The sequence below is a fragment of the Gallinula chloropus genome, assembly GCF_964237585.1.
Source record: "Gallinula chloropus genome assembly, chromosome: 19".
Lineage (NCBI taxonomy): Eukaryota > Metazoa > Chordata > Aves > Gruiformes > Rallidae > Gallinula > Gallinula chloropus.
The window spans coordinates 1,183,288-1,211,073 of record NC_140104.1 but is presented as its reverse complement, the minus strand read 5'-3'; the positions used below and the strand labels follow the sequence as shown (position 1 = coordinate 1,211,073).

The 27,786-nt window shown below is 44.4% G+C and overlaps 1 protein-coding gene across 2 annotated transcripts in view; it reads left to right on the top strand.

The window, feature by feature from the left end:
• CUX1 (cut like homeobox 1) overlaps positions 1 to 27,786 on the top strand; it is a 275,245-nt gene that overhangs the window by 126,816 nt on the left and 120,643 nt on the right. For both annotated transcript variants that reach the window (XM_084272882.1, XM_084272881.1), the window contains exons 5-8: positions 9,378 to 9,515; positions 13,207 to 13,330; positions 15,232 to 15,308; positions 16,121 to 16,187. In XM_084272882.1, the coding sequence (XP_084129008.1) occupies positions 9,378 to 9,515; positions 13,207 to 13,330; positions 15,232 to 15,308; positions 16,121 to 16,187 (406 nt within the window). The remainder of the gene's footprint in view (positions 1 to 9,377; positions 9,516 to 13,206; positions 13,331 to 15,231; positions 15,309 to 16,120; positions 16,188 to 27,786) is intronic.

The window sequence follows — 27,786 nt, the reverse complement described above, 5'->3', positions numbered from 1 at the left end:
CACACTGTTGAGAAGTGGGGTGGGTTAACACCAAATATTAGCTTGCAGTTTGGTGGGGTCTGTGCAGCTTTCCAGGGTCACCCCGTAAGTGGCATTCAGTTCTGCTTAACAGTTCTCTCACCAAGAAACTAAATGACTCCTAGAGTGTAAAAGGGGGTGCGTGTGCTTTTACTGGAGACTCCAAACCAGCCTCTGTTGTGATCAGATTGGCCCAAAGTTTGGTGCTGTATCATGTGTACGATGTGGTTTTTAACTCTGAGGACCCACTGCCCGAGGAAGGGGTAAAGTAACACAGAGGGTAAAAAGAAAAAACAAAACTTTGAATGTGCCCTGTCAAAACAATTAAAAGCAATAACAGTGAAAGGCAGCTGAGGTGGAAATTTTCTCTTTCCCTTACTCCTTTCCATCATAAATCGCCTACGCTGCCGTGGGGGCTGTGTCTTCCTGAGGGCTCTGAAGGAGGAGCGGGCTGGTTTCAAGGGAGTTTTCCACACACCCATCACTACGTGCTGTGGTTTGGTTTACAGCTCAGCCTTGCAAATTCAAACTGCCCTGCGTGGGGCTTTCTTTTCCCAAGGGATGGTTTAGCCAAGGAAACGCAAACTTACTTTAAAAGAAGTAATCAGTAAGAAACAAACTAAGTGTTAAGGAATTACTTCTAAGGGCAGAAAAGAGAATTTGTCCCTTGCCCACAAAGAGAGCTTCATTCTTTCACCGGGAAGCCCACGCTGACAGCAGGGTGAGATGAAGTCCTTGCTGCTGTTGCTCCGATCGCTTGTGATTATTTACAGTTTGGCAAGGCTCTGCAGGCTTGTATTGCTGTTTGGGCAGAGGCTTCCATTTAAAGTGGATTTGATCAATGTTCTGAGGTGAAAGGTGATAGGAGAGAAAAACGGGTTTGATGGTGGGTTTTTTTTTTTCGCCCCTAGAAAAATTATCTGCTGCTTACGTTGGAGGTGATAAATGTGGCTGGAGTTGTTGTGTTTATATACGTTGTGCGACGTGTTTAGACTTTTTTGGAAAGCCTAATGTTAAGCAGAAGGCACAAAGGTTAATGCCAGCCCCGATAGCACAAAGCCTGTATAGACTGTTCCATACCCCCATGACCCAGAAGTTCCATGATGCAATCGCAGCACAAGCACACCCTGCCTGTTGTGCCTCTGGAGAAGAGCTGGTTGGGTGTAAATTTAGAGGAGACAGGAAAGCTGTTTGCTCTGAGTGACCGTGTTCAGCACAGCCCCAACACCAATACTAAAACCATAGTGTGAAGAAATTAATAGAGCACTCAGCATTGGGCTAATAATGGTTAATTAGAGCATGATGTTTTAGAGCATACCTGAGTTTGGGCTGTGTCGAGCCTGATCAGCACAGAGAAACATTTGGTATTGTCACAAGGAGGGTGAAGAACCTTAAGGGGTTACTTATTTGTTAGTAACACATGTCAAAACCATCGGCCCTTTCCAAATAAAATAGATTTGAATATAATAGAAGGTTGATGCATAAAATGAAAAGGTTTATATTTTTGCTGCCCGTAACTTGACAAGGGAAATGAATGTTCCTGACGCGCCTTGTCTCAGCCCTGGAGGGAAATGAAAACGGGGTTACAGGGAGCAGCCTTAGGAGGAGAGGAAGCAAAATGGACTTGCTCATGGGCAACAGAAGTCCCCCTCAAAGAGAGCAGGAGGGTTTCTTTCCAAGTCTGATAAAATCAAGCAGAAGCGTGAGCACAGCTAACACTTGAAAGAGTGAAAAGCTGTAAAACCCTGTGGCTGCAGGTAGTGGATTTAGCTTGTGCCTGTGTCCCATCTGAAGGCAAAACCCTGGGTGCTTCACCAGCACGTTTACACCAGCTGAAAAACTGGAATGGCAGAAACATAGGAAAAATGCCCTAACTCTGGGAGATGCGTCTGCATGGTAAAAAATGAGGGCTGTAGGCATGGGTGATTTTCCTCAAACCTCTGTGCAAAGAAACACCCATGGTGGGGTGGGTGAAAGGGGCAGTTTAAAGCCCAGGCTGCGGATGGGAAATTTGGAGCAGCGTTTTGGTAGGGTCAGAATGGTCCAAATCACCTGGGATGCTCCACCCTTTGGGCAGTCCAGCACTGCAGGGTATAGAAGGAGCTCATAATCACTTCAGCCTCCATCCCTCTGGGGTTGGGATTCAGAGACGCAGCATACAGCACGCTTTTGGATCTGTGCTGGATGAGTGCACGCTGGTAGGGCAGGCTGTTAGCATTGCACAGTGATTTTCAGATGAAGCACAAAGTCCTGGCCAATTCTCATCTTTAGTATTCATTCACTTTATCCTTATGTTTTGCAACTGATGTCAAAATAACTAAAAATAGCTCTGTTACCTGAATATCTGGCTTGAAACTGGGCTTGTCTGATCACATACTGTTTCCTCCGTTTTTCTCGTTGAATTAATAATTGGATAAATTCCTTTGTAAAAGCTGGAATAAATATTCGAATGAAGAAATATCCCTAAAGCACACACTTTAAAAAATTTATTGTGTGGTTGTCAAGCCCGATTTTACTTGGTAGGCTGGAGGCACGGAAGGAAGAAGGGAGGTGCAGATAAGGGGAAGGATGCAATGAATAGAAGCAGGAAGAAATGTGTGGTATAGAGAGAAGATATCCCTGAGGGCACCGGTTGTGTTCACCTGGAGGTGGGAACTGCAGCACCCTGTGGAACCTGTTGCTTCAGGGAGAGCAGTTAGAGCAGCCGTAACCTTGGTGACTGGAGCAAAAGCAGCAGAATTGTGGCTGCTGTGGGGAATATTGGACTTTCCCTCTCTGGGTTGTAGGAATGTGAACTGGAATTAGAGTAAACCCCAGCTTTTGGAGGGTTTAGTGCTAAGTCTGTTCAGAAGCTTTTAGGAGGAAGAAGGAATGATTGTGGCATTTCAAACGTAGTGGAAGGTTCTTTTTATATATATATCTTTTTATAATCTCAAAGTAGGAGAAATGAAACTTGGAGTACAAGTGATTTTCTGTAACTGTCCTTTGCTTTGCAGGGAGCTCAGTGTACAAGCAGTAAATTCCAATGTCTTCAGCCATTACTAGAATATTAACGATCAAACTGGAACATTTTCACTTATAGTGGCTTTTCTTGTAACTCATTAGGTCCTTTCTCAGCCGGCATATTACAGTGCTATAAAATACCCTATCACCTATTATGCACACCCCACTTTTAATATTAAAAGCTTTCCTGAAGATTTATTTGGGTAACTCCTTTGAAAATACAGGGAACTGCAGTGCAATTCATTAAGCAGTCAATCATTTACCCTGCCTCGTGTGAGTTTGGGCTACCAGGGTAGAGATGCATCTCATCACGTGGGGCAGGGCTGGCGCATCTTTCTAGCAGTAGCCATACTAGAATTGGAAGATAAATAAAGGGTGGTTTTAAATAATAGCCCCCAAGCTCTAAGAACCACATTCTGGCAAAGGGATCTGTGTGATTGTGGTCAGATTGGTTATACACCATCTCCCATCCTTTCGCTTGGAGAGCGCTGCCACAGGGAACTTTAGTTGTGATTGATGGGGAGGAGAGACTTCCCCCCATCCCCGTGCAGAGGGGTCACATCGGGATTGCTTTGCTGCTTTCGGAGGTCAAGAGAATTTTGAGTTCTGCTTTTGTGCTGGTAAGGAAAATGAGAATCCTTCACCCTGTTGTGGGCACTTCGGATTCCCTGGTGCAGCACTTACAAAACGCTCTGACAGCAGGAGGGTGAGGACACTGTAAAAAAAAAAAAGGGAAAAATACAAGGAAGCGAGAGATCCCGGTCCTGTGGGATGGGGGATTAACAAAATATGTATATTTCTGGATTGAAGGAAGGACCTTTTCATGTTTTTTATGAAGTGAGGAGTTGGAGAGATGATGAGCTTTGTTTCAAACGGAATTACGGCTATAACTCTTCTGTCCCTGGGCTACCAGCGTCAGGGGGGAAAAGGAGGAAAGCTGTGATTTATTCCATGAAATCTTTGTCTCAGTCTCTCTAGGCTATTTCAATTTACCCCTGAAATTTCTGGGGAATAATTAATGAATTAATTAAGTACGCTGTGAGGTGTTTGAATATTCAAAAGCTACAATGTAATTATTATTTTTTCTAAAACACATTTTCAGGTTATTTTCAGATACCCAGCCTCCCAAGAAAGCACTTACTGCATCAAAAGCTAATGGAGCTTCTTCCTGCCCTTCCTGCCTGGAAACCAGAGCCGGTTCTGGGAGCGAAGTGCTGGCTAGGAAGAGCAGCAACGCGTTTAGAGAGTCAAACACTTCTTTTCCTCCTGTTCCTTCGCAGTGAAAGACCCGTGACACAGCAGAGCTGAACTTGTGGCTCTCTTTAAAAAGTTAAATGCTGTTACTAGAGTTGTGCTGAGGGTGAGGGGGTGTTTTCACCCTCCTGAATCGTTTTGTGGGGGTGTCACTTGCGAGCGGCCGCTGAGAAAAGCTCTGCTTACAGCCTGGGTTAGGCAAGAGCAGTCCAGCCTTGTTGAGAGAAGCGCGTTGCCTTCGACGAGGTATTTTTAGATTCAAACCTTAGGAAACACATTTCCAGTGATAAAATATTAATTGCCCCTGTAGTTCTGGCGCTGTTTCGTAACTGGCTTTCTGAGCGTTTCTAGTGTTACAGACCTGCAGCGAAGAGGGAGGAGGGGATTTAGGAGAAGGCCTTTGTTTTGGAAAAGTCTCTCCCGCAGCTCCATTTTAAGGTACCAGATAAAACACTTCGCAGCTCGGCACAAGCGCCAGCCCCGCCGGCCCCGGCCGAGGCGGACCCGGGCGCCCGTCGGCCTTCGCGGCACCTGTCACATCTCCGAGCGCCGCGGCGCGCCTGGAGACGCCGCGGCTGGGATGGCTCTGAGCCGGGAGAGCATCCGCCCTCCCCCGGCGCAGCACCGCCGGCCGCCCGTCCGTCCATCCCCGCTCCGCCGCCGCGGGGCTGGGGCTGCCTCCCGATCCGCCCGGCGCGATCCAGGCCGCGCATTGCCGCTCTCCCCCCGCCGCCGCCGGCGGGTCCGGGCAGCCCCGCGGCCGCCGCCGCCGCCTCCCCCAGCCCCGCGCCGGGCAGCCGGTACCGGGGCGGGCTGCTCCCGTCTGGCCGCGGCCCGGCCGCCCCGGCTCAGCGGCACCTCCCGGGGGGGCAGCGGAGCGCTGTCCTCGGAGAAACTTCCCGTCCCCGCCAGCCCGTGGGGGTGTGTGTGTGTGCGCGGGGCGGGGGCCCGGCCGCAGCGCTCCGCGGGTCGCGCGTTAAACAATGACAGAGTTTTTCCACTTCGTTTGGCGAATTTTCCTCCCGCAGCCCCGTCCCTCCGCCGCTGCCCCTGCCCCACCACCGGCTGCCCAGGCGAGGTGCAGGGAGCTCCTTGCCTCTCGCAGCGCGGCCGAGGGCTTTTGAACGTGAACTCTCCGGCCCGAGCTGGTGTTCCTCCAGCCGAGGGGGGCTTTTCCCCCCCCTCTTCTTAAATAACGAGGGTGGTCCCAGCATACTCTATATCGAGACAGCTTTTCATCAGTTGCTCATCAGCATGCTAATTGCTGTATGACTAATTATGCCCTGAATTCCAGTTGATTTTCTTAATGAGACAGCTGGGTTAATTATGTAATCGTATGATTACATTAGCCTAGAGTGCCCTGGCGAAAAGTAACGCAGGCAGGAGCGTGATGTCATTGCACGAGCAGCGCTCACAAGGGGGTGCATTCATTTCTGCCTAATGACAGGGGAGGGCAACGGTACCCACAGTGCTCTTTGTGTAAACACTTAGATTGAATTATTGAGATCTGTGTCTTTTTTCCAGCTTGCAGAACCAGGGAGGAATGGTTTTTGGGGTGGGGGGGAGGCTGTTAAATAAAACTCGCTTTGGAGGTACAGCTGGTCATCGATAGTCCTGGTGTATCTCCGGGGTAGAGGTTGGGTTTGGTCTGAGCAGCGTAGGGCGGCAGGTGGTGAGGTGCTGCTCCCAGCTCCTCAGATCTGCCTTTGCTGTCCTGTTAAAATTGTTAGTAAAATGTGTAGTTTATATGTGTATGCACTGGCAAAAACCCTAAATATCACTTCTCTTGTGCTGCTGTTCAAGTAAGATTTGTCATGCGGGCAGGATGGGGTGAGAAGAGTCTGAGAGGTGTGCTGGCTTGTTTGATGTGAAAACAAAGAGAAGGTTACATTTATAGCATGGGGTTTTGTCCCATCTGTGTTCATTGAGACACATCCATCCACCCACCCACCCGCGATGAGGACGGGAGCTGGTTCGCAAGGGGGCCGGTGTGGTGTCACGGTGCTGAGCGCAGGGACGTGCTCGGGGAGCTGCTGGTGGAACGGGCCGGAAGGGCAGCGCGCTGGGAAGGAACAGGCTTTGCAGGTCCTGGTTCTGGAACAGGGCAGTTAACGTTTCTCAGCTGGAAGCTGGAGGAAGCCTCACCGGGGATTCGATCCAGATGTGCTGGGCTGTGCACCAGCACGTGATGCAAAGGGTTTCTTTGTGGGTGTAGTATGCAACAAGTGGATTAGGAAAGAAGAGGAGAATTGTAAGTGATAGGGGAGAGAAAACACACCAAATTTAGTATAAAAATAGACATTTCGGTTTACTCTTGGGCAATAATGATCTTGCTAAACACTTTCTGAGGTTCTGGATGAGCAGATTCCCTTTACCAATTTTCTCAATTCTTATTTACCTCGTGCCTGGCAGGGGTTCTGAACTTTTGCAAGCTAGAGAAGGTTCAAACCGAGAGACTCCTGTGTGATGAGTTTTCCACGTTGAAGCGTTAAGCGAGGTGACTTCTCTCTCCCCGATCAGAGAGAAGGCATTTCCTTTTTGCCTCTCTCCATAAGCTGGTGCCACGTGATTTTTTTGAAATGTGTGTGCCTGTTGTTTGTGTAATGAATCGAAAGTTTTGGTCCATTGCTTGTTTAAAAATTCAGTGACCTCCTGTTAAATGACATGAGACACACTTTGTAAGCCTGGTTAATATAAAAAGGTAGGCTTTTTCATGCATGCATATGTTGGGAAAAGAAGAGTATTTATTTTTTAAATCCACTCAGGTAAAAAGAGAGTCGTTCTGGTTGCAAGGTTTGTACTTGCTTCAGATTAATTTGTGTTTATAAATACTGCAGAAATCGCAGGGTTTTAGGTTTTTTTGAGATTAAAGAGCATGTTTGGACATGCTGTGAGAACTGAAGTGTTTGTCTCTCTGCCCAAAATGTCTCGGTCATTTTATTGTTGTGCAATGATTAGTTTTCTTTAATGCAGTTTATAAAAATTAAGTCTAAGAGGTGCTTCAGCCACGGGGTTTTTTTACATGTCCTTAAGCAGTATTTAGTGGCTGCAGGCCATTAGTCCTTCAAATAGGCTCTAGTAAAGTTTGAGGTTTAATGCACAGAGACTGTTTTTACATTTTGTTTGTTCTGTCACTGTTTTGCTTCTTGAACATTAACCTTTAATAGAGCTAAATTAAATATACATGTCCTGATGAATAATTATGAGGTTGCAAGCATTTTCATTTTGTACATAAAGCTTCTCAGGGATCACAAATTTCACTAAAGGTTTAGTCATTATTCACTTTATAATGCCCGTGTTACTTTTGTCTTTTAATTCTTTACTGATTTAAATATAAAAAGCACAGTGTGTTTGGAGCAAAATACCTCTTGTGGGTGTCCTGGCTGTTTACAATGGGTGTGTTAAAATGGGGGGGGGGAGTGTCCCCACAATTTCATAAAGTTCAGTTTCTTTCATTGTGGCATTTTAACCCGATTCTGTAGAAATATCGTAGCTGAGGCGTAAGATCCCTCTGCCTGGTACCTTCTGCGGTTTCCGGGACTGTTTCAGAGGTGGATAGATGGAGACAATCCAGCCTTTCTTTATGTTCAGCAGATGAATGTCCTGGGCTAGCTCCTCTGGAGAAATGCTGAGCTGCACAAGTGTGACAAAACGGTCATTCCCGATAAAGGTCGGCAGACCTACATGGGAGAAGGGGGATGTTGTGACAGCCTGTACCTTAATTGGGCCGTACATAAATCTTGCAGGGCCTTTAACTCGTGCTACTGCTGTGACTTAAACTTTATATTTAATTCCTTACCTGTACCCCCCTGTCTCTGCCACAATAACATTTTAAGTTTGATTTATTATAAATATTTTAATACAGATAATAATAACGAAAAGTATTTGGCCTAAAAAGCATAAATGAAAAAGCTATGTAGTCATAAACTATGTATGCACAGAGAACAGATGACAAGCAACCTAGATTTTGTATTATGAACAGGGTAATGCCATAAGCTGTTGAAGAACCGAAGTAACAAAATGCAGCAGGCTGCTACTTATAATGTCTCTGAGCTCAACATAACCCAGTACTATTCTTTTATAAACTATGAAACAACGCTGGCATATTGAAAAAACACACAGGCTCATGCTTAATGTGTTAACAGAGGTACAATAGACTTATTATGTGTTTCCAGAGACTGAGGGTGGTCTGAAAAATTAATGACTGTGGTGGTTGAAAATTAAGTGAACTCCCTAATATATACTGTTGTTGATCCACTGAGTTTGGTGTTTAGCATTCCTCAACAGGAGACTAAATCTTTGCAGCCATTTCACAAGAGATGCTGGCGCCCATAACAGAAATGTATTCAATAATCTTTTATAAGTCCATCGGACTCCCAACGTTTCCCTGTGCTGACTGGGAAGGAGTCCCAGAATAGCTCAGGCGTGAACACGTCAGGTGGGTGCTCAGGACTGGCTGTAGCAGAGGCACAAACACCAGAGAATTAATACCAAGAGGACCTTCAAAATAATTCCTAATTTCTATTCAATTAGTAGTGTAAGAAGAAGAGGGAACAAGAGCCGCAAAACCCAAGGTTCATGGAATTAATTACATCTGCATAATAATTCTGGTTATTATTGACCTGTCAATTAGAAAGTATGGCTGGGATCTCCATGATCCAGTAACCTTTTTGAGCTCAGGGCACCATTTGCTTCAGAAATGCCCTCCCACTGCAGCAGAGGTACAAGAGGGACACCAGCTGTCAGTCAGCCATGCGGTTTTATTGCTTTTTACCCAAAAATTCTCATTTTTTCAGACAAACCCCTGAAACTTCAGTCGCTCACATGCCTTTGTATCATTCCTGTCTGCACCCAGGGACTCTGCCCTGTGGGTTAATGCCAGGATGAGGAGGGCACACCCCACTTTAAAGGGTAGCGTAGATACAGGGACCTATCTCTGTTTTTTGAAGTTTGAAGGGTACAAGGTGAGGAACACACACCTTTACTGGCACTCAAAGAGGATGTTACTGGAGAAAAAAGGACACTTGTGCTCTGAACTGTGTGAATGGAATCGCTGAAGTGTTCCTGTTACCTTACATTCTGTTCTACTGTTTCTTTTTCAGATCCGGTTCCAGCCTTGGATTTAGGGCAGCAGCTTCAGCTGAAGGTTCAACGTATGCACGATATTGAAACAGAGAACCAGAAACTTAGGGAAACTCTAGAGGAATACAACAAAGAATTCGCCGAGGTGAAAAATCAGGGTAGGTTACAAAGGTGTTTGTTTATCAGCTTTTAATGCCCACTGGAATTGGAGACTAGGATTAAATGCAGTTTTGGATGGTGCCACTGCTGAGTGTCAGTGTGGGGGTGTGTAGCACATTGCCTTTGCTCAGGCACACATGAAAATCCAGTGTTCTACACACACGTACACATCTGTACACAACAGAACCTTTTCTGTACTCAGGGTTTCCTTGAATCTGAAATGTGCTACTGGAGAACATTCAGCACAGATACTGTACATTTACTCTGGAGACCATCCATAGAGCAGTGTACATACAAGCTGATACTGTTTAATTATTTAAATACGTTTTAATGAGACCAGAGTACATGAAAATACATTTAAATTTGGTGAGATGTTAAACCTGTTGTGTTTAAGACAGCTCAAGCTCTCTTGTCATTCAGCAGAACGTTTATTGCACCAGGAAACAAAATCTGCTCCCTTGTACACCTGCTTGTCTGTATGTGGGGCTTTTCATTCCCATGTGTAACACTCAGTTCTGGGTGGCAGAAAGGAAAATTTTCTAGGCATTCAGGAATTAATTTTTCAGAATACTGTGGAACTGTTTCACCTGAGTAGGTAACATTTGAAAGCTACTTTAGCAACTAAGCTGGTTCTGTTCCATCTCATTTTCAGCAGCAGGAGTTAGGTGTTTGCAGTCAGGTTTGTTGTTCTGACGTGCAAGGTGTGACCTCTGGGGAGGACAGGTATCAGCCTGCAAGGATTCACACTGGACTGTGAAAGATGCCACGTGGGAGCTGCAGTGCTCAAAGCCTGGCATTATTTTTGCTGGAAACATGGAATTGTTGGAGTGCACTGTTCAGAGCTTTCCTGGGGCTGTGTGCCCGGTACGTCCAGTGTGACACAGGGCTTCATCCCAGACAGTGGGAAACATCTCAACTTCCAGAGCTCCAACCACTCAGAAGCTGGCATTTTTTATTTTCCCTGCTGTGTCCTGATGTCCTTTCTGGCTTTTCACTGTGGTCTTTGCGTTGTTTTTCACTCTAGTGCAACAGTTGTACATTCAGTTTCAAACAGGGATTAATAAGATATCCAGGGAAAAGCCTGTTGTTAGCTAGGGGTGCTTTGATCAGTTAATCTCTTTGTTTGGAGGGCTGTGTAAGAGCTGTGTGGTTCTTGTAAGAACTTCTTCCAAAACTGGTATAAATGGCAGTGGCTAACAAGCTTTAACTGACCCAGACAGTAAAGAAGGCACTTAGTTCTTCAAGCAATGTAAAGGATTAAACTGTGCTCCTCCAACACGTCTGTTGTTGGGTGTCTAAAGGTAACGACAGAATTTGTCACAAGTTGTGATTTTTTTCCCCCATATTTGTGCCCTTGTTGTATTGGTGTTGTAGTTTGGTTTCCTTTTAAAATGAAACATTGAAACCTTGTCAAGATGCAACTATCACAGAATCACACAACGTCAGGAGTTGGAAGGGACCTCAAAAGCTTATCCAGTCCCACCCCCTGCCAGAGCAGCATCACCCAGACTAAATCACACAGGAACGTGTCCAGGCAGGTTTGATGTCTCCAGAAAGGAGACTCCCCAGCCTCTCTGGGCAGCCTGTCCCAGGGCTCCATCACCCTCACAGCGACAAAGTTCCTCCTGACATTCCCATGGAACCTCCTCTGCTCCAGCTGCATCCCCTGCCCCTTCTCCTGTCGCTGCCATCCCTGAGCAGAGCCTGGCTCCATCCCTGAGCAGAGCCTGGCTCCATCCTCCTGACTCTGGCACTTTACGTATTTATAAACATTAATAGGGTCACCCCTCAGCCTCCTCCAGGCTAAAGAGGCCCAGCTCCCCCAGCCTCTCCCCATAAGGAAGGGGTTCCACTCCATCATCTCTGTGGCCCTGCACTAGGCTCTCAGGAGGAGTTCTATGTCCTTCTTGAGCTGAGGGGCCCAGAACTGGACACAATATTCCAGGTGCAGTCTCACCAGGGCAGAGTAGAGGGGGAGAAGGACCTCTCCTGACCTCCCTAACCACCCCCCTTCTAATAACTGTGCATGTTTCCATGAGACTATTTAACTCTGTTTCTCCGTATCTCTGAATTCTTCTGCAGATTTATGTCTGAAAATACCTGGAGCAAAGGTGTCTCCAGTACAAAGAGTGTAGGTCCTTTGTAGGTATGAATGAGCATCCTCTTGTCTTTGTGAAGGAGCATCCTTTGCTTGTTCAGGAAAGCTTTGTATTACTTCCTGGATCTCTGAGAAGAATTACCCTTTGCTTATTAAACAAAATAAAGTGACGTGTCCTTTTCGCAGCCTCTTGCTCAGTAATGAGCCTCATCTGATTTCTGCAGGGCCAGCAAAATCCTGCTCATTTATTCAGAACTAGCTGGATTGTTGGCAATCATTTTTAGCAGCCTTCCCCTCTTTTTTTTTTTTGTGGTCACAGTGGCCCAAGCTGCCTTTGGTGCGATTCCCAGACAGTGGACCTTGTCACCAGCTCTTTGCTGTCTGGCTTTACAGTTCTCTGGTCAAGGCCAAGAGTCTAGACTGTGAAAGGATTAGGAGTGGTCTTGTGTGATGATACTGAGATATTCTTTTTCCCCCCAAGTCCGTAGCTTTACTTTTCACAGTAGAATTTGTCTTCCTATGCTGATCTCTGCAGAATGAGATGCTTTTTACATCCAAAGGTATTTTTTCCTAAAGCCAAGTTAACGGCATCTGTTGTCTTTAAAGCACCACATCTCTGTGTGAGTACGTTGAAATGTATCGCTAGCTGCGAGTCTTCTGGCAGTCCAAAGCTTTTTCCAAATTCCATTATTGTTACAAAGCATACTCTGGTGAATGTCCTGCTTTTCCTCCTGGGAGCCCTATAAGGATTCCGTCCTTTCCCGTGGGTGGGATCACAGGGCTGTCACACAGAGCGGCTCGGGGCGCCTAACGAGATGCTGTCCGTCAGAGGCTGCGCCGTGACGCTGCAGGTTTCTGCACATTCTCTCATGCAAGATAGCTCCTTCAGCTGAGGGCAGCTTTCCTGCAAATCCCCTGGAAGGCTCCGAGCACACTCAGAAAGTTCTAATGGTTAATGCTTGCGTGTAAAACCCGGTGTCGATGACAAGGCAGTTAGAGCAACTAGAATATGAAGGGCTCCGGAGTGTCTGTTGAATCTGATCTGCTGTTAATACAGCAGTTAAACCTTAACTGCCATATTTCTCATCAGTTGTGAACGTAGCTGTATCCCAGATATGTCTTCAATTAGTGTTAGATTGCATCTGTGCATGAACCAGAGTAAAACTGCCTCTTTTTACATGAGCACAGTTAGGGGAATTAACTGTCCTATGTGTAAATGCATGCCTAAGCCTACACTGGGACTTTATTAATCTCTACTCAGCAGAGAGCTAATTTGAGACTAGTCAATAAGGTGATATTATATTTTACAATTGATTTTTTTTTTAATTTTTTTTTTTAAGTTGTGTTAGAGGAACCTTCTTCCCTCTACTTTCCAGCAAACTCCATTGATCCTTCTCAACCTAAACACTTAAAGTTCAATTTAACATTTAGGGAGTAAAAGGTCTCCAAAGGGACTCATATCCATTGATTTTGTGTCAGAGTTGAAGAGCTAAAGTTTAAAACACACTGAGCCTACGGGGTAAAGAAAGCCTTGTGTTGTGGAACCACGTGGAGCTGTGTAAACTCATTCTTCCCCTGTTGTTTTTCTGTAGAGGTTACAATAAAAGCACTTAAAGAGAAAATCCGAGAATATGAACAGACCCTGAAGAACCAAGCAGAGAATATAGCCCTTGAAAAAGAACAAAAGTTACAAAATGATTTCGCAGAGAAGGAGAGGTGAGTGTGTGTGTGTGCGTATTCTAGCGGAGGAGAGATGTATTTTTCTGTTTAATCTTTCCAGCCAGGGCTCTTCAGTGCACTGAGACAGCTCATATATTGAGCGATTCTGATGATTTATGTGTTTGACAAGGAATCATTTGATACTCAACTTTGCACAGAACAACAATCGTGAAAGTGTGGAAGTAAAACAAGGACAGATTGTTTCTTCGCGACGGCGTTGTGGGGGGGATGTCATGTTCAGGAGGGGGCAGACCTGCTTTTACTCTTCACTGGCTGTATTGTCCTTCCTGACACTAATCTTTCTCCATTAGCTGAGGGTGTAATTCAGTCTGCTGTGTCCACGTTGTGTGTCACAGTCCCATCATACAGCCCTGAGCTGTTGAAGGTGAAATGCTGCACTCCATAGCCTGGGGGAAAGGTGCATCCCCCCTGTCCCTATGGAATGTGTAAGGAGGGAGGGGTGTTATTCCTGAATTACCCTGAAGAGGTTTGCATATCCCGACATGTCAAAATGAAAAAGTATTTTAATTATTTATTATTAACTATTGGAAGCATCTTGGATGCATTGCTAATCTGTTGCAGATGAGCAGGGAGTGTTTGAACTTTGTTAGGTTAGTGGAGGACAAGGCTCAGGCTCTTCAGAGAGAGTTCTTTCAGGCTGCATTCTCTGCTTGAGAATTTTTCTCCTATGAAGCAGTAACACTGAAGCTGTGTTATGGCCAGCTTAGCCTAGAAGCCCCTCAGTTTACATCAGCTTTTCAGTTGGTGGGTTGGCTGTTTGAATTCAGGTCTGAGTTGGTGAAAGCAAAGGGGGCTTTTATTCATCTGTGGTTACTTTTTGATAAGCAGCATGTAAGCAGTGGCTTTAACAAATGTAATTTAGATAGGCTTAAAAATAAAATAACATGGCAAGTCATGAATGCAAATAGCAGAAAAGTGTATGTAAGAGAGGTTTGGATTTCTCAAAGTATGTAATTTGGTTTGAAGGGAACTGACGCAGGTTTCTGGCTATAAATAGCTATTAACCTGGTCAGCAGTGTTGGTGAATAAATTTATGCACCCTATGGAGTGCAAGTAAGATGCTGGCAGTTTCATAAGCCATTTCACAATTCTGAAATCTGCAGAATATCTTAAAAGCAATGTCGTAAAAAGCAGCGACTCCTGGGAGAGGTTGGAGCAACTTCCTTTCAGAGAGGAGTTTTATAACTCCCGTAGCCTTTAGCAAAGAGTGTGGTGCCTGCATGGTCAGATGATGTTAAAACGTGTATAACTGACACAAGCAAGAAAATATTGCCTGTGGACATAACAAATGTGAGCATATTGAAGGTTTTCTTACATTATATAGAAAATACCAGTGTGAGATTTGTTTTGAAATGTGCATGTTTTTTTAAAGAATGGCTAATAATATTACTGCATCCATTGCAGCTATGATGAAACAGCTGCCACATCTACTCACTAGATCAGTTATGGCAACAAATTTCTTCATTATGACAGTAAAATGGAAATGTATCATTCTTCTTGTACTAACTTTGTACAACAGAGGGTGCTTGGTGACAATTTTCTTAATGTGTGTGACATTTCCAAAACAAATTATGCTGAAGAAAACCTTCCCCTAAAGTTGTCATTTATATACCAGTCAACTCTTGTATAATGTTCACAGCTTATGTTAAGAGGTGGCTACACTGTTAAAATTTTAATAAGTGGGACTGCAAAGTATGAACAGTATTGTGGTGTGACATGATTTATGGGTCCCACTGAAGCACCTTGTAGTCTGTGCGGTGTTGTCAGTTGTCTGATTACAGTTGAGACGTTTAATCACTCTATCGTCTAAATTTGCAAAATACAAGGAAGTTGTTGAAGATGATTACGAGCTTTGTTCTCACCTCTTCCCTTTCTAGAAAACTGCAGGAGACACAGATGTCGACAGCCTCAAAGCTGGAAGAAGCGGAACACAAAGTTCAAGCTTTGCAGACAGGTTTGGCATCGCTGTTCTGACCTGTATCAGTGATGGGGCTGGGGCTGAGAGGACAGAGATTACTGAACGCGTCGGGACTGTGTGTGAACCAGCTCTTGCAAGCACAGAGAGATCCAGCCGAGCTGGAAGGTGCTCTGTGAATCAGAGCATCTTTGGGGCTTCACACCTTAAGCGAACGCTCGCGTTGCAGCCAGTCTGTGGGTAAATACAGTGGACAAGGCCAAGTGTGAAGCACTCAGCATCAGAGCATCGCTGCGATTAAAGCAGAGTGTGGAACTTCTCATCCATGCTGTGTCTTGCTCTGGTTTCACACGTTTCTGAACTGTGATAACCACATGTAGTGATCTGGGTTCAGTATGAGCCCAGTTTCTACCAGTTTGTCTTGCCTGTTGCCATAACTTGCCTTGCCATTAGTTTTCATCTCTGCATACTGAGAGGTCCCAAATCTGGACACATTTAGGTTTGTTCACTATGAGAACACAAGAAATGTTTTTTCCCAGAATTACTGCAATAAATATCAAATGAATAAGCAGTTTAAAATGTCTAGCTAGACACTTAAAAATGTCTAGCTTTGTTGCACAGAAACTGGGAGGTTTTGCAGCGTAAAAGAAACGCCTCACGAAATTGTGAAAAATGAAAAGCCATGTTTTTGCTAAATCATAGTGGTTTGCCTAGGTAGTAAGATAAAGCAAAGAATTTTTCATTAGGAGGCGTACAGTTTTATTTGTGGCTGTATAAGAGAAAAAGAAGGCAGTCTTTTTGCTTTTCACTGCTGTTACAGGGCTGTAATGCTTCATGTTTATGCCTTTCAGCCTTGGAAAAAACCAGAACAGAACTATTTGATCTGAAAACAAAATATGATGAAGAAACTACTGCAAAGTAAGATTTCACTGTTTTCTTTCTATGTCTTCCTTCAGGGTATCACTGCTTTTTTGTTTTGCGTCTGTCTGTTGGACACAGATGAGATGGAAGAAGTTCAGGCGTCCAAATTTGTTGGAAAACATGCTCATAATTTGGCCTCCTATAGAGAGATTATTAGTTTTTCATATTTTCTTCCACCCAACAATGACATTTTTCCTGGCACACATGCTGCTGCATTCCTGGTTTCATTCTCAGGTGTTGCATCTCCTAGGCTTCTCTTCTGCTATGTATCGCTTATATTTTATTTAGAAATAGGGCAGTTTCAGAAACAAGATGTTTACTGTGATCATCCAATCTCAGTGAAAACAAACGTCAGTTTAGTGAAGGATGTCTGTTCCACCGTTAGGCACCCTGGTTCTTTCTGCTTTTGGGGTAGCAGTCATCACTGTCCAATTCACCTCAAATTACAGAGTAGTGTTTTTGGTGGATTTTTCTTGTTTTCAAGCAGAACATGAAGGTAGCCTCAAAAATAAATATATATCCTTGTCTTCTTAATGGCTACTGTTTCCAATTATCCCATGGTTTTATTAACAATCCGTGCAGGAAATGACAAGAGAGAGACAGACTTCTGCTGGTTTTCTTTGAACCCTGTGTATTTAAGGAAAGTTAGTAATGAGAAGGAATTCTCACCATCAGCAGGATTAAGCCCAGAGAGTCATTTCTGTGTCTGGAAATGGGGTGGGAAAGAAGCTGCTGTTTCAGATTGGTGTCCCTGGCCTACTGGAAGGGCAAGGGTTGGAAGATGCACACCACATCCCAGTGCCCATTGCTGGTGTCCCGCAGACCCCCAGCTGCACCGCTGCTTCCAAGTAGGTAGGTGATGGGGTGAACAGAGAGGAAAATCCTTGCTCTGGTCCTTACCACCCATTCTGGTGCAGGAAAATGGTAAGGGAAGGCTGTCAGCAGTCTCCGTGTTGGGGCAAGAGAAACCATAGCCTAGGCTCAATTGGGAGGAATGACATGGTGCTGGTTTTGTCTGTAGGTAAGAGCTCCTTGGCTCATGGCAGTTTAGATACTACAGGTTTTTTACTGGCAAACAAGTTTTAATTTCTTAGTGTGTGGTTCTGCGAGCAGGGAGGATCCAGTCCAACTTGGAGCTTACAAAATGCAATCCATAGTAGCTAAGAATCTGTGCTTGGAGTTGAAACACCCTTTCCATCATTCCAGATAATCACTTAGGTAAATTTTGGGTTTGCTCTGTAAGTCCAGTTCCCCTTTGAGTTCCATATAAAGTGATGAAAAAGGATTTTTGTTCCCTCATTGATTTTATCCTTCCCTAAGAGATGCACACTAATGATGTTTCTGATGGAGCTTTCAATTACTGTGCGTTGCCTTTATATTTGCTTCTGCATGTGACTGGTGCTGGCAGCTCCTTTGCTGTGACTTTGGCTTGCAGTCACTTCTGCAGGACCAGAGATCAGGGCTCAGTGGTTATAGGCACTGAACCCAATAACCCCTTACTCTCTTTAATGTTTTTATTTGCAGTGTTTGCTTCATTTTTTAAATACTATTTCCCTCAGTACTGTAATTTATCTTCTGCTGAGCAAAAGATGCACTGGTGAAACGTTTCCTTGCGTCCCTGATGCGTTTCATTCTCTCAGAGAGATTCACTTGGAAGTATTTTCATATGATCTTGAATATGATTCTTACCTAATACATAGAGAATTACATCAAATTAGTAGCATCTGCAGTAACAAGAAGTTTATTGTGTTCTGAGGCAGAATGATTACGAAGGCTGGGTCTCGAATACAGTGCTCGTGGAGCTGAATCCTGAAGCAGACATTAAGCGTGTACTTTATCTCCCAAACTAATGTACTGTGAAAACAAACTTGTAGGACCTAATAACAGCAGAAATATGTTATCATTGTTTTGGATATTTATGGCAGGGATAGTTCTTGCATAACAACAGTCATCTGCGGGGTTTGTAGCCCGAATTTTGCAATATGGAAATGTAGAAAACCATGAAAAGGGAACTGAATGTAGACAGCGAAATTGAGTCATCTGTTTTAATTGTAAAGGCTGGGAGAGATGTTGAAAAAACACCAATAAAAACGGTGAAAGACAGTTTGATTCTTTTTTAAAAAGAACCCCTCTTTTGATCTAAGTCTGAAAAGCTACTTGTATTGCCAATTTTAATTTTATGTTTTAAAAACATGTGATTTTTATCTTAGGCCAGAATTGTTAAGTTTTACAGAGGCTTATTTGATGCAGATGAATTGGAGTGCCTTCAGGAAAAAAAAAAAGATAATTGTCGATTTATTAAAGCTAACAGTGCTTTTAAGATTTTCAGTTTTGGAATAAAGCTGTCTTTCAACTGTTTGCAACTTTGAAAATCTTTCAAACAAACAAACAAAAAAAGCAGCAAAAGAAATACACAGTAAGAAGCCTTCGGTTATCAGCATTAAGGAGTCTGGATTTTGTCCTGGCGACTGGTTGTTGGGATCTTCAGGTTGGAAATCATTATGTCAAGTTGTTTGTTTATCTTTCCAAAACGTCCCCACTCCAAGTGCTATGTGTGGGGTGGGGTACAGAGGTACTGTTCACACTCGGTGCTAGGGAGGCATCTTCAACTGAAATTAGTTGCTGAAATTAAAATCTTCAGTCAAATTCGCCTCTGTCATCCCAGACTGTAAAACTCGCTGGTGAGCAGGTAAGGGGTGCTCAGTGGGTGCTCCCCGTGCCCCTTCCCCACCCCTGCATCCCGTGGATACCCCGCACACAGGGCACGGAAGGTGTTAATGACAAAAAGAAGTTCATTATGTGCAGTCATTGCAGTCTGTCAGCTGGAATATCAGAAGCTGAATTTGACAAGATGGCAGCAGCAAAGTTTTCCATGTGTAGGCTTGAAGTAAAATGTAATTAGCCTTTATGTGCAGAACAAGGATCCATTGATGAATACAGCTGGTCTTTGTTTTCTTCTGTCATTGAGTGTGGGAGGTAAAAGTGTTCTTCTTCATGTTTATTAATACAAGATTCCTTAGACAAATGGCAAGCACAGTTTAATATTTGTTGGAACACAGAGGGGCTTGCCAAAACAGTTGTTGTGTAAGAGGATTTCAAGGTTTTCAGATTATAATCATCTCTGGGTTAAATAAATGAATGATTACTCTGCCTTTTTCAATTAAAGAGGCACATCCTCTCTTGAGGCCTGATGCTGATTTTGTTTGCTGTCCCACACGTTTCTATCAGCAAACCTGGATTCAACCAGCACTAATGAGCTTGATCTGGAGATTCTGTCGGAGCTGGAACAGAAAAGCAAACTCAGACGTGAGTTTCAGGAGCACTGAGGAATGTTGGGGTTTGGAGGTTCGCTTTTGTCCCACTGCAACAGACTCTTTTTTTTTTTCTCTCCTCCTTCCTCCTCTGTAGAAAAAGAAACATTCTTGTCTGCATGTCCTTCGTTTTCTGGGGACAAGCTGTTCTCCTCCCTAACCTTGCTGTTTTGCTTCTGGTTTGGTGCAGAGTCCGAGCAAGTGTTTGGGATTCCCAGCTGAGCTGTTAACGCTCCCAGCCGGAATGGTCGAGTTCCAGTTTTAGATCAATTCCAGAGCCACCTCTTTGCTCCCACCCCTCCTCTTCCCCAACCTAAATGAATTCTAATTGGAAAAGGATCTTGGGTCCTAGCACATACAGTAGGCTTGTTACATTACTGTTAACATGTGGGTTGAGACTCCCTGCCTTTGATGAAAGAAAATATCGAATTTCACTGAAATGCTGCGTTTTCCCTGGTAAATGTTAAGCAGTCTTGTGAGGATTTTAGGTACTGCCCCCCCCCCCCGCCCCTTCTGCAATAAAAAGCCTTCATAAACAACACAAAGCAGATGATGTTTAGGGTAAGGTTGTCAGTCAGAGCAGCCCTGCTACCAGTTCCCCACCTATGTGACTTTCTGACAGATGCACTTTTTGTTCTTCCAGAAGTACCCTATGCATAGAAACGCAGGGGAGGAGGAGGTTTGCATGTTTACTTAAACGAGTCATCCTAAAACAACGACTTTCTATAACACGTAGAAAAATATTTAGCTTTCCAGTAGATGAAGCAGAGGATTGTTGCCCTTTTATAGATTAGACTGATTATGATCTTTTCTGGCAGCGCGGCGGAGGATGACACAGGAGGGCATATTGGTGCAGCGTCATTAAGACTGTACACTGGTGCAATATTGCAAATTACCCCACCGTGTAGAGCCAGCTGACTTATTTTAATCCTGGACTGCATTTTAATGAAAACTAAATCTGGAAATGAACAGAGCGTGCCTGATGGAAGCGCGATCTGCAAGCTGGCAGTCCCTGCTTTAACATAAAGGAGACTTTGTCATTGTTTTTGGGCCTGAATCGCTAAGCTTGTATTTCAGTGTCAGTATTTAAAGTTGCTTTTTTTGGAGTGGTCACAGTCAGTGAGGCTGGAGATACCTGGGGGGGACACTGTGCACAGGGCCCTCTCTGCCCTAAAGAGCTTACAGCATGATATCATGACAACACAGAAGTTAATGAAACAAATAGGTAGAAGCTCATGAGTGCGAGGACAAAGTAATGCCTTTTTTCATCCCACTATCCTGCTTGAAAATAAATCCTGAGGTAATCTGCAGAGAGGCAGAGGTGGGTGACAGATGGGGATGCTGGGGCAGAGACAGGCGATGGTGGCCAACAGGCAGGAGGGCAGCCGGGATGTAAACGGCTCCTTGAGTTACCTGCACACAAGCACAGGACCCCTGAGGCTCCAGGGGTGGGGAAGGGAGGGGGTTTTGTGGGTTATATGCCAAAAACCCAGTAACAGAAGGCAATGTCTGTGTTTCCTAGCTGTTTGGGTGAAGGGTGCTCCTCTTTCTTACTCACTATCAAACAGACCTGTTCTTCAGGCACCAGTCTAGAATCAAATTGGGAGTGTGGCTTTCTGTGTGGGAGGAGGGTGGGATTGGGCTAGAGGACAGGTTCAGAGTATTCATGATGAGGAATTATTCCTGCCTGAAGTTACATGATGGAATTGAAGTTCAAGTATTCATGCAAAGTCTTCTGTTACATTGGGGCAAATCTCTGTTAACTTGGACTTCAGGGGAATAATTCCCAATATATAGTGAGAATTGAATTTGGCCTATGAATTATTTACTTTAATTTTTTTTAACAAATCTTTCTTGTTTAAGTGCTGGCTGGTACCAATACATCACTTCTCAAGTATTTGTAGTCTTCCATTTTGACGGTGCTCAGGGTCAAACTGAATAAAAAATAAAGTCATGCTCCCTCCAGCATCACGTAATTACTGTGATAGATGGTCTCAAACGCTGCTTCTCCCCATTGAGCATGAAATACTGTAGTTAGGGTGGTTGTGTTGCACATGACATGAAATAGCTTCTATTTGCTGTGCCTTTAAGGTCTTAAAGTTTCCTATTTCCTGTTCTTTGATGAGTCATCAACTTTTAATGCTGGTCTCTGGAATTATCGCTCTATTTAAAGTGATTTCCCTAAAAACAGGAGATGGAGAACTTTGTAGGACATGTCCCTTACAGGGTTTTTTCTTAAATTTCCCAGGAATGGAGCCTCAGGAATAGTGGTAACAGGGGGATGAGAAACGAGGGAAGATGTTGCAGAGAACTAAAGGGAAAAAAAGAGAACTAAGAGAAAAAAGGGAAGAAAAACTGAATGTCTTAAATTGTACAGAAAACTCTGTCTGCACTTTACAATTTGAGATATTTCTTAAAAGTTTGAACTGTGCTGAAAGTAACTATGTAATGTTAATACTTTGCTTAAAAACCTGGAAAAGAAGATGAATGAAAATACATTGGAGATCTGCTGCTTATTTTGCTCTGAAGCTCTTGTGTGAAACAGGGCTTGGAAGCCCTTGTGCAAACCAGCCTTTCTTGTCACAATTCTGGTTCAGCCTACAGTCAAAACAGAAAAGTTGAAAAGTGTCTGCTGTGGGGAGTGAATTACAGCATCACCCTAAGATGCTTCCCTTTGTGAAATTTTAAGTGCTTGCTTTGAAACATTGCCTTTTGGGAAGGGAAACTGAGGCACGGGGAGTAAGTATAATGCTCAGAGCCTACATGTCTGGTTTTGGCTGGAGTCTGGAAACATGCAGACGTGAGAATCATAAACGACAAACTGGTAACAGGTTTATTTTGCTTATTGATATTTTTTTTATTTCAAAGGGGACATTTCTGAGAATTCCATATAAATGGAGCATTTAGAGTTTGTGCAAGCTAGTGCTGGAGCTGGGCTGTGTTGTCTCTTTTGTTGGACTTGTAATGCTTGCAATTAGTTAATGTAACTTCCTGACAGCACAGAAGTGCCCTAGGTCCTTTCAGGGAATTTTTTTTTATTTGTTTTTTAACCTCCAGTGAGACTGTTCAGTTCTTTTTTACTAGTGTAGCCTAGAAGCTGGTGTTATTTAACAGCCCAAAGTAGAAAAAAATAGCCTTAGGGTATTCCAGCATATTCTAGTCATCACCCTGTTAACTGTAACCTTGGGTTGACACGAGATCCTTAGGTGGAAATCTTAAAATAAATGCAAAGTACTGCATGAAGGAGTCTTAGCACCTGTGCCAGCCATGCTGTTGGTCATCCTGGCCATGCTGCAGCTCCTTCTGGGCATGAAACCTTGCAGGAGAGGCTGCAGCATCCTTGGTGTGTGTATGAAATCACAAGGGGCAGAAGTGTCCCTGTCCTCTCTGCTCTCGCTTGCTCTTGCCAGAGCCAAACCTCTTCAGGCTGTTGCAGGCCGAGCAGCAGAGGGGCCCCGGCCTGCTCCTGCAGCCCCAGCCTGCCCACGGGAGCTGGCTCTCCCTGGGAGTCTGACAAAAGGGCTGTCCAATTTTTTAAGCCATCTTGCCACAGTAGCTTATTTTATCTGTGGCAGCTGAAGTCTGTACGGGGCTTTGGAGGGCTCTGTGAGGAAGAGGAGTTACAGGGAGGGAGCTCCCTTCTCCCAAAGACTGCTCCCGAGCACAGACAAGGTCCTTGGGCCTCTTGCGTCCCAGTCAGCTGAGCTTGGTTTTCATGCAGCCCTTTTATGTATATCTATGAATTCTAATAGCCTCTCTCTCTTTGTTTTTCCTTCTATTCCCCCCCTGCCCCAATACAAAGCAGCAAAGCAGCAGAGTTATTTTGGTACAGTACCACTTCCTTGTGAGATCTCTTCTGTGAGAGCAGGGCGGGCATGTGGTTCTGCCGCGGTGGTTCAGCACAGCTACTGCCGGGTGCGATCGTGGGGAAGGCAATCAGGATAAGTCTTTGAATCATCAGAAACAAACGGTCCCTGTGTTGTCAGTCAGGATGTGCCATAGGATGGGGGTTACCTATTTCCAGTCACGGAGCCAAGCTCTCTGCCAGGCTCTGACTTAAACCGGCAGTTACTGCAGGAGTCATCTCTGCCCAGCCATGCATTTACCGGGTAGGCTTTCTTTACTGGCATTTACTTGAAATTCTCCCTGTGTTCTATAGATGGATTCCAGCTGCTTTTCCCACTCCCACGCAACGACAGCGCAGGCGAAAAAATGAGTCATGTAGTGTGTCTTGTACTCCCTGGTTTAGTGGAAAGAGATGGCTGTCCCAAATGAGAATGGAAGTTCAGGAAACTTTATTAAGTCCCAAGTGCCAAAACTCTGTATCCTGTAAAACAGTCTCAGTCTTCTGCCTTTATCTTCCTTCCCTTTGGAAAGCCACGTGTTTGCTGTGAGAACTGACATCTACCTCACTGTTCCATACAGAGAGCTGCCACGTTCATCCAGTGCTTTCATTCGATTTCCTGTTTGCCCCTTCCAAGAAGAGGAAGGTGTGTACTGACACTGGCTGTATCTGGCACAACCTTCATGGAAGTGTCTCTGTGCTGCTTCCTCATTAGACAGGTTTGGCAGCGTCTCACTGAGCGTACACCTAAATCTGATCCCACCCCGGCTTAAAATGTTTCTATGACGCCACAGCTGTAAGCCACCTTGCTACAGAAACAGGGAAATTACCCTCTCTGCAGTTGCTTCAGAGATCAAAAGTATTTCTCTTTTGTCTTGTATTGGTGCTGTTGGTGTCAGGAGCTTTGGGATGTTCGTGTTACTCAGGGGAAAGGCTGCAGAGGGAAATCCTGCGGCCACATCATTATAAAGTCATCCCTGCTGCCTTCACGAGGGCTGTAAAACTTCTGGCAGTTATTTCTCCCACTCACTCCACCCCATCTTAATCTTCCATTTTAGCCCTTAACCTCAAAGCCTGTGGTGGAGGCAGAGCTGGAGAAGTGCCTGTGTCGGCATGAGGTCCTCCTGCACCTCTGCATCTGCCCCATGCCCTGGTTGGAGGAGAGATGTTGGTCTGCAGACTTGTAGCAGTTTGGGCAGCGATACAGCACAGGGTGCTTGTAAGAACCATTTCATGAAGTGGCCCAGAAATGGCAGCATTTCCAGTAAATCAAAGAGAAGAGGCTGCAGGTTGGAGCAGGTCAGCGTGCAGGCTGCCCGTGCTGCGCACGGAGCGTGTCCTGTCTGGGTCAGCCCCTTCTAATCATCCTGGAGACATCGCTTAATAGGACCTAAGAAATACTGGCTCATTTCCACATCCTCTGATCTCAATTAAAAGACAATAATGTCATGTGGGACTGCAGTTTTGTATGCTACAGAAATACTGGGTATGATGAAACTGAATCTCTTTATTGAGATGAATTTTTTTTCTGAATAAGTTTGCAAAAAATAGTATCTTTGAATAAGAACCTAAGAATCCCAAACATAAGGAGCTAAGAGCCAGGATTGAGCTCTAATTGAAGGGGTTGAAAGAGAAGGATGTTGGCCAGCTCACAGAGAAGGGGTAAGACAGTGTGATGTGGACACTGAAACCAAGAAAAACAATAGGCAACATGCAGGCCTGTTAATAATGTCATTACCAGTCACATAAAGCATTCGATAAAGGCATTTACAGTCCTGCAAGCCTGATATTATTAACCCATAACGTTTATCTAGTGGTCTCTGCAGGGGCAGTTCATAGCCAAGGCTGTGATTTTGTGGCTGTGACAGCTTTTCCTCCCTGGTTTTTTTTAACATGTTGAGAAACTGAGTCACAGGGGAGGTCGCCCAGGGATGTGGAGAGCAGTAAGAATTAGAGTAGGGATCAAAACTAAGAAATCACATAGTTGGCTATGAGACAAGACTACTTCTTCCCTTACTTTGTTTAGGTAACAGCTTCTCGATGCCCAGAATAACCCCTAGCTGATTCAAGCTCGTTTGCAAGCTTTAGCTGTCTGTTAGGAAGAAGTTTTGAACAAAAAGGAAATTTGACTGAAGCATCACCTTGGAGTTACTGATCTTCTGTAGCAATGGTTCTTGTAGGAAATGATCTTCGGTTACTTGTGATCACCAGCTCTACAACCTGTCTTCATCCCATCCCTCAAATTAACAAACTTTCTACTGAACAATGTATTTTTTTCTCAGGCCAATACAGTTTTCTATTCATTTGTGAGAGGTTTTAGGCTAGTCTGGGCTTGACTTGTTTTGTGCTGGCTACCAGGTGTAAATCTCTCCTGTTACCTGTGGACCACACCTGGTAGATGATAAACCTGCCCTCCTACACCTCCTTCTGGATGAACTCATGGGCTGGGACCACTCACACCCTGGGATGCTGGGTTGAATTCAGTCTGGTTTCCAGCTATGCACTAACAAACATGTATATGTGTATATATATGTATATATTAAAAAAATACAGGGGGAGTGCCAGGGGGACTTATGTCTGGTACTTTAAATTTTCGTTCCTCTGATGAAAAATTCAGTGACTCTTTCAATTGCAGTTGGTGCTGGGCAGGGTTGCAGGGGAGGGTTGTGAAACAGGTAGCTTTCTTTGCATGGTTTCCTCAAGAAATTGTATTTACTGATGTTTCATTTCCTGTGTGTTTCCCCATTTATGGTATATGGGTTATTAACTTGCCGGAATACGGTGGTTACATCAGATAACCTGAGGAGCACGTATGACTTTTCCTAGAAATATAACACCCATTTCCATCCCTGTGAACCATGTCATCCACCAGTTGGGTGGCCATAAATTGCGGTGAAATGCACGCAGCCTTAACCAGTAGTGAGAAGCTCATAACTTAACCATGGAGTAACTTCTTAATAAATCTAAATTCTGGAGACACTTCGGGGAAGGTGGGAGCAGTTTCTGCAGCCTGTTATCCCACGTGGTCCTGGTAATGTAAAGGGTAAGTAGAGTTGTTCTGTGGAGAGATTCCTGTACCCTGCTCTGTGTTTCACCCTCGGTGTTTGGGAATCTCTGTCTGGTGTAAGACAAATAAAAAGCACTGCCAAGCAGCCTGTTTTGCAGCCAGAGTGCCCAGCATCCTTGTTCAGGGCCGTCATTAAAAGATTTCATGAAACAGCCTTAAAAATGAAAAGTTTCCTTTCTGAGAGAGAGAGAGAGGGAGAGAGAGAGGGAGATAATTGAACTCATTGATTTGTTTCACGGTTTGTTTGCCCTTTCATTCCCTTCCTGAGGTGCTGTTTGTTGAGGAATGTCTCCAATTGCCAGAAAGACAGTGGGGTGTCTAATATTTCCCCGCCAGCTCTCCTTTCAGCCAGAGCAGAGTACTGTGGCAAGCCTACGATATGAATTTTTAATGCAGAACTTTATAACATAGCCCTTGCAGCACGGCTGCACTACTCTCTTGAGCTTTCAGATTTAATGCTCTGATGAACAGAGCACAGACTTGGGGCATTCGACAGCAGTCAGAATTAACCCCTACATTACTGAGTGTGTAGCAGTTAATTTCCCTGTAGATTAATACAGACACGGGGTGGGGAGGGGGAAGATTCCAGGTATTCCTGCATTGGAAAAGTATCAGAATAACTGGGGATTTGACTCCCAAAATCACTTGTGATGTATTTTCCCTCTTTTGTTAATAATGGGAATTTTTAAGGCTGTTTATTTTTTCCCAGCTCAACAATGATGTGGTCATTCTGTATTGGATGAAGTGACTCTGTCTTGTCCACTGTCTGATCTCTGATAACGACCCATGGTGGTATGCTAGATGTCCAAAAAGGGGAAAAAATTAAATTAGCCCTGTAATGCATCATTGTAGATAATTTGCCATAGGAATGTTCTTCCAGATCATATCATTTAGTTGTTTACGCTGTGAATCGTGATAGTTTATCTGAGGGGATTTTGCTCTGTTTGGAATATTATCTCAACTAGGTGTGGATGTTCTTATTAGTCCATCATCTTATTTACCTAGTGAGAAGCGTAGGGCCCGGCAGTACAGATAAGTAGTCTAAATTATTACTCCTGAGGGCATTAGCACGTGTTTGTCAGTGTTGAATTTCATCTGTCCTAAAGCTGCCTGTTCACCTGGGTTGTTTTAGTGTCTGGCCTCTTCGCTGTCCCGCAGCCTTGCTAATCCTGACTCTGCTCTACTGCAGTTAGGCCACTGTGACATTCAGCAGCTTTTCTAAATCATCCCTTTACTTATTAACCCATGCCAGTCCCAGGGTATCTCTCACAGTCCATCTGTGTAGTCTTTGGGGTTTCCCTAGCTGGTTCTTTGGTAGTGGAGACTGCCAGGACTGGTCTTGTCGGGGATCTTGGCAGGATTTTGTCAGGAGAA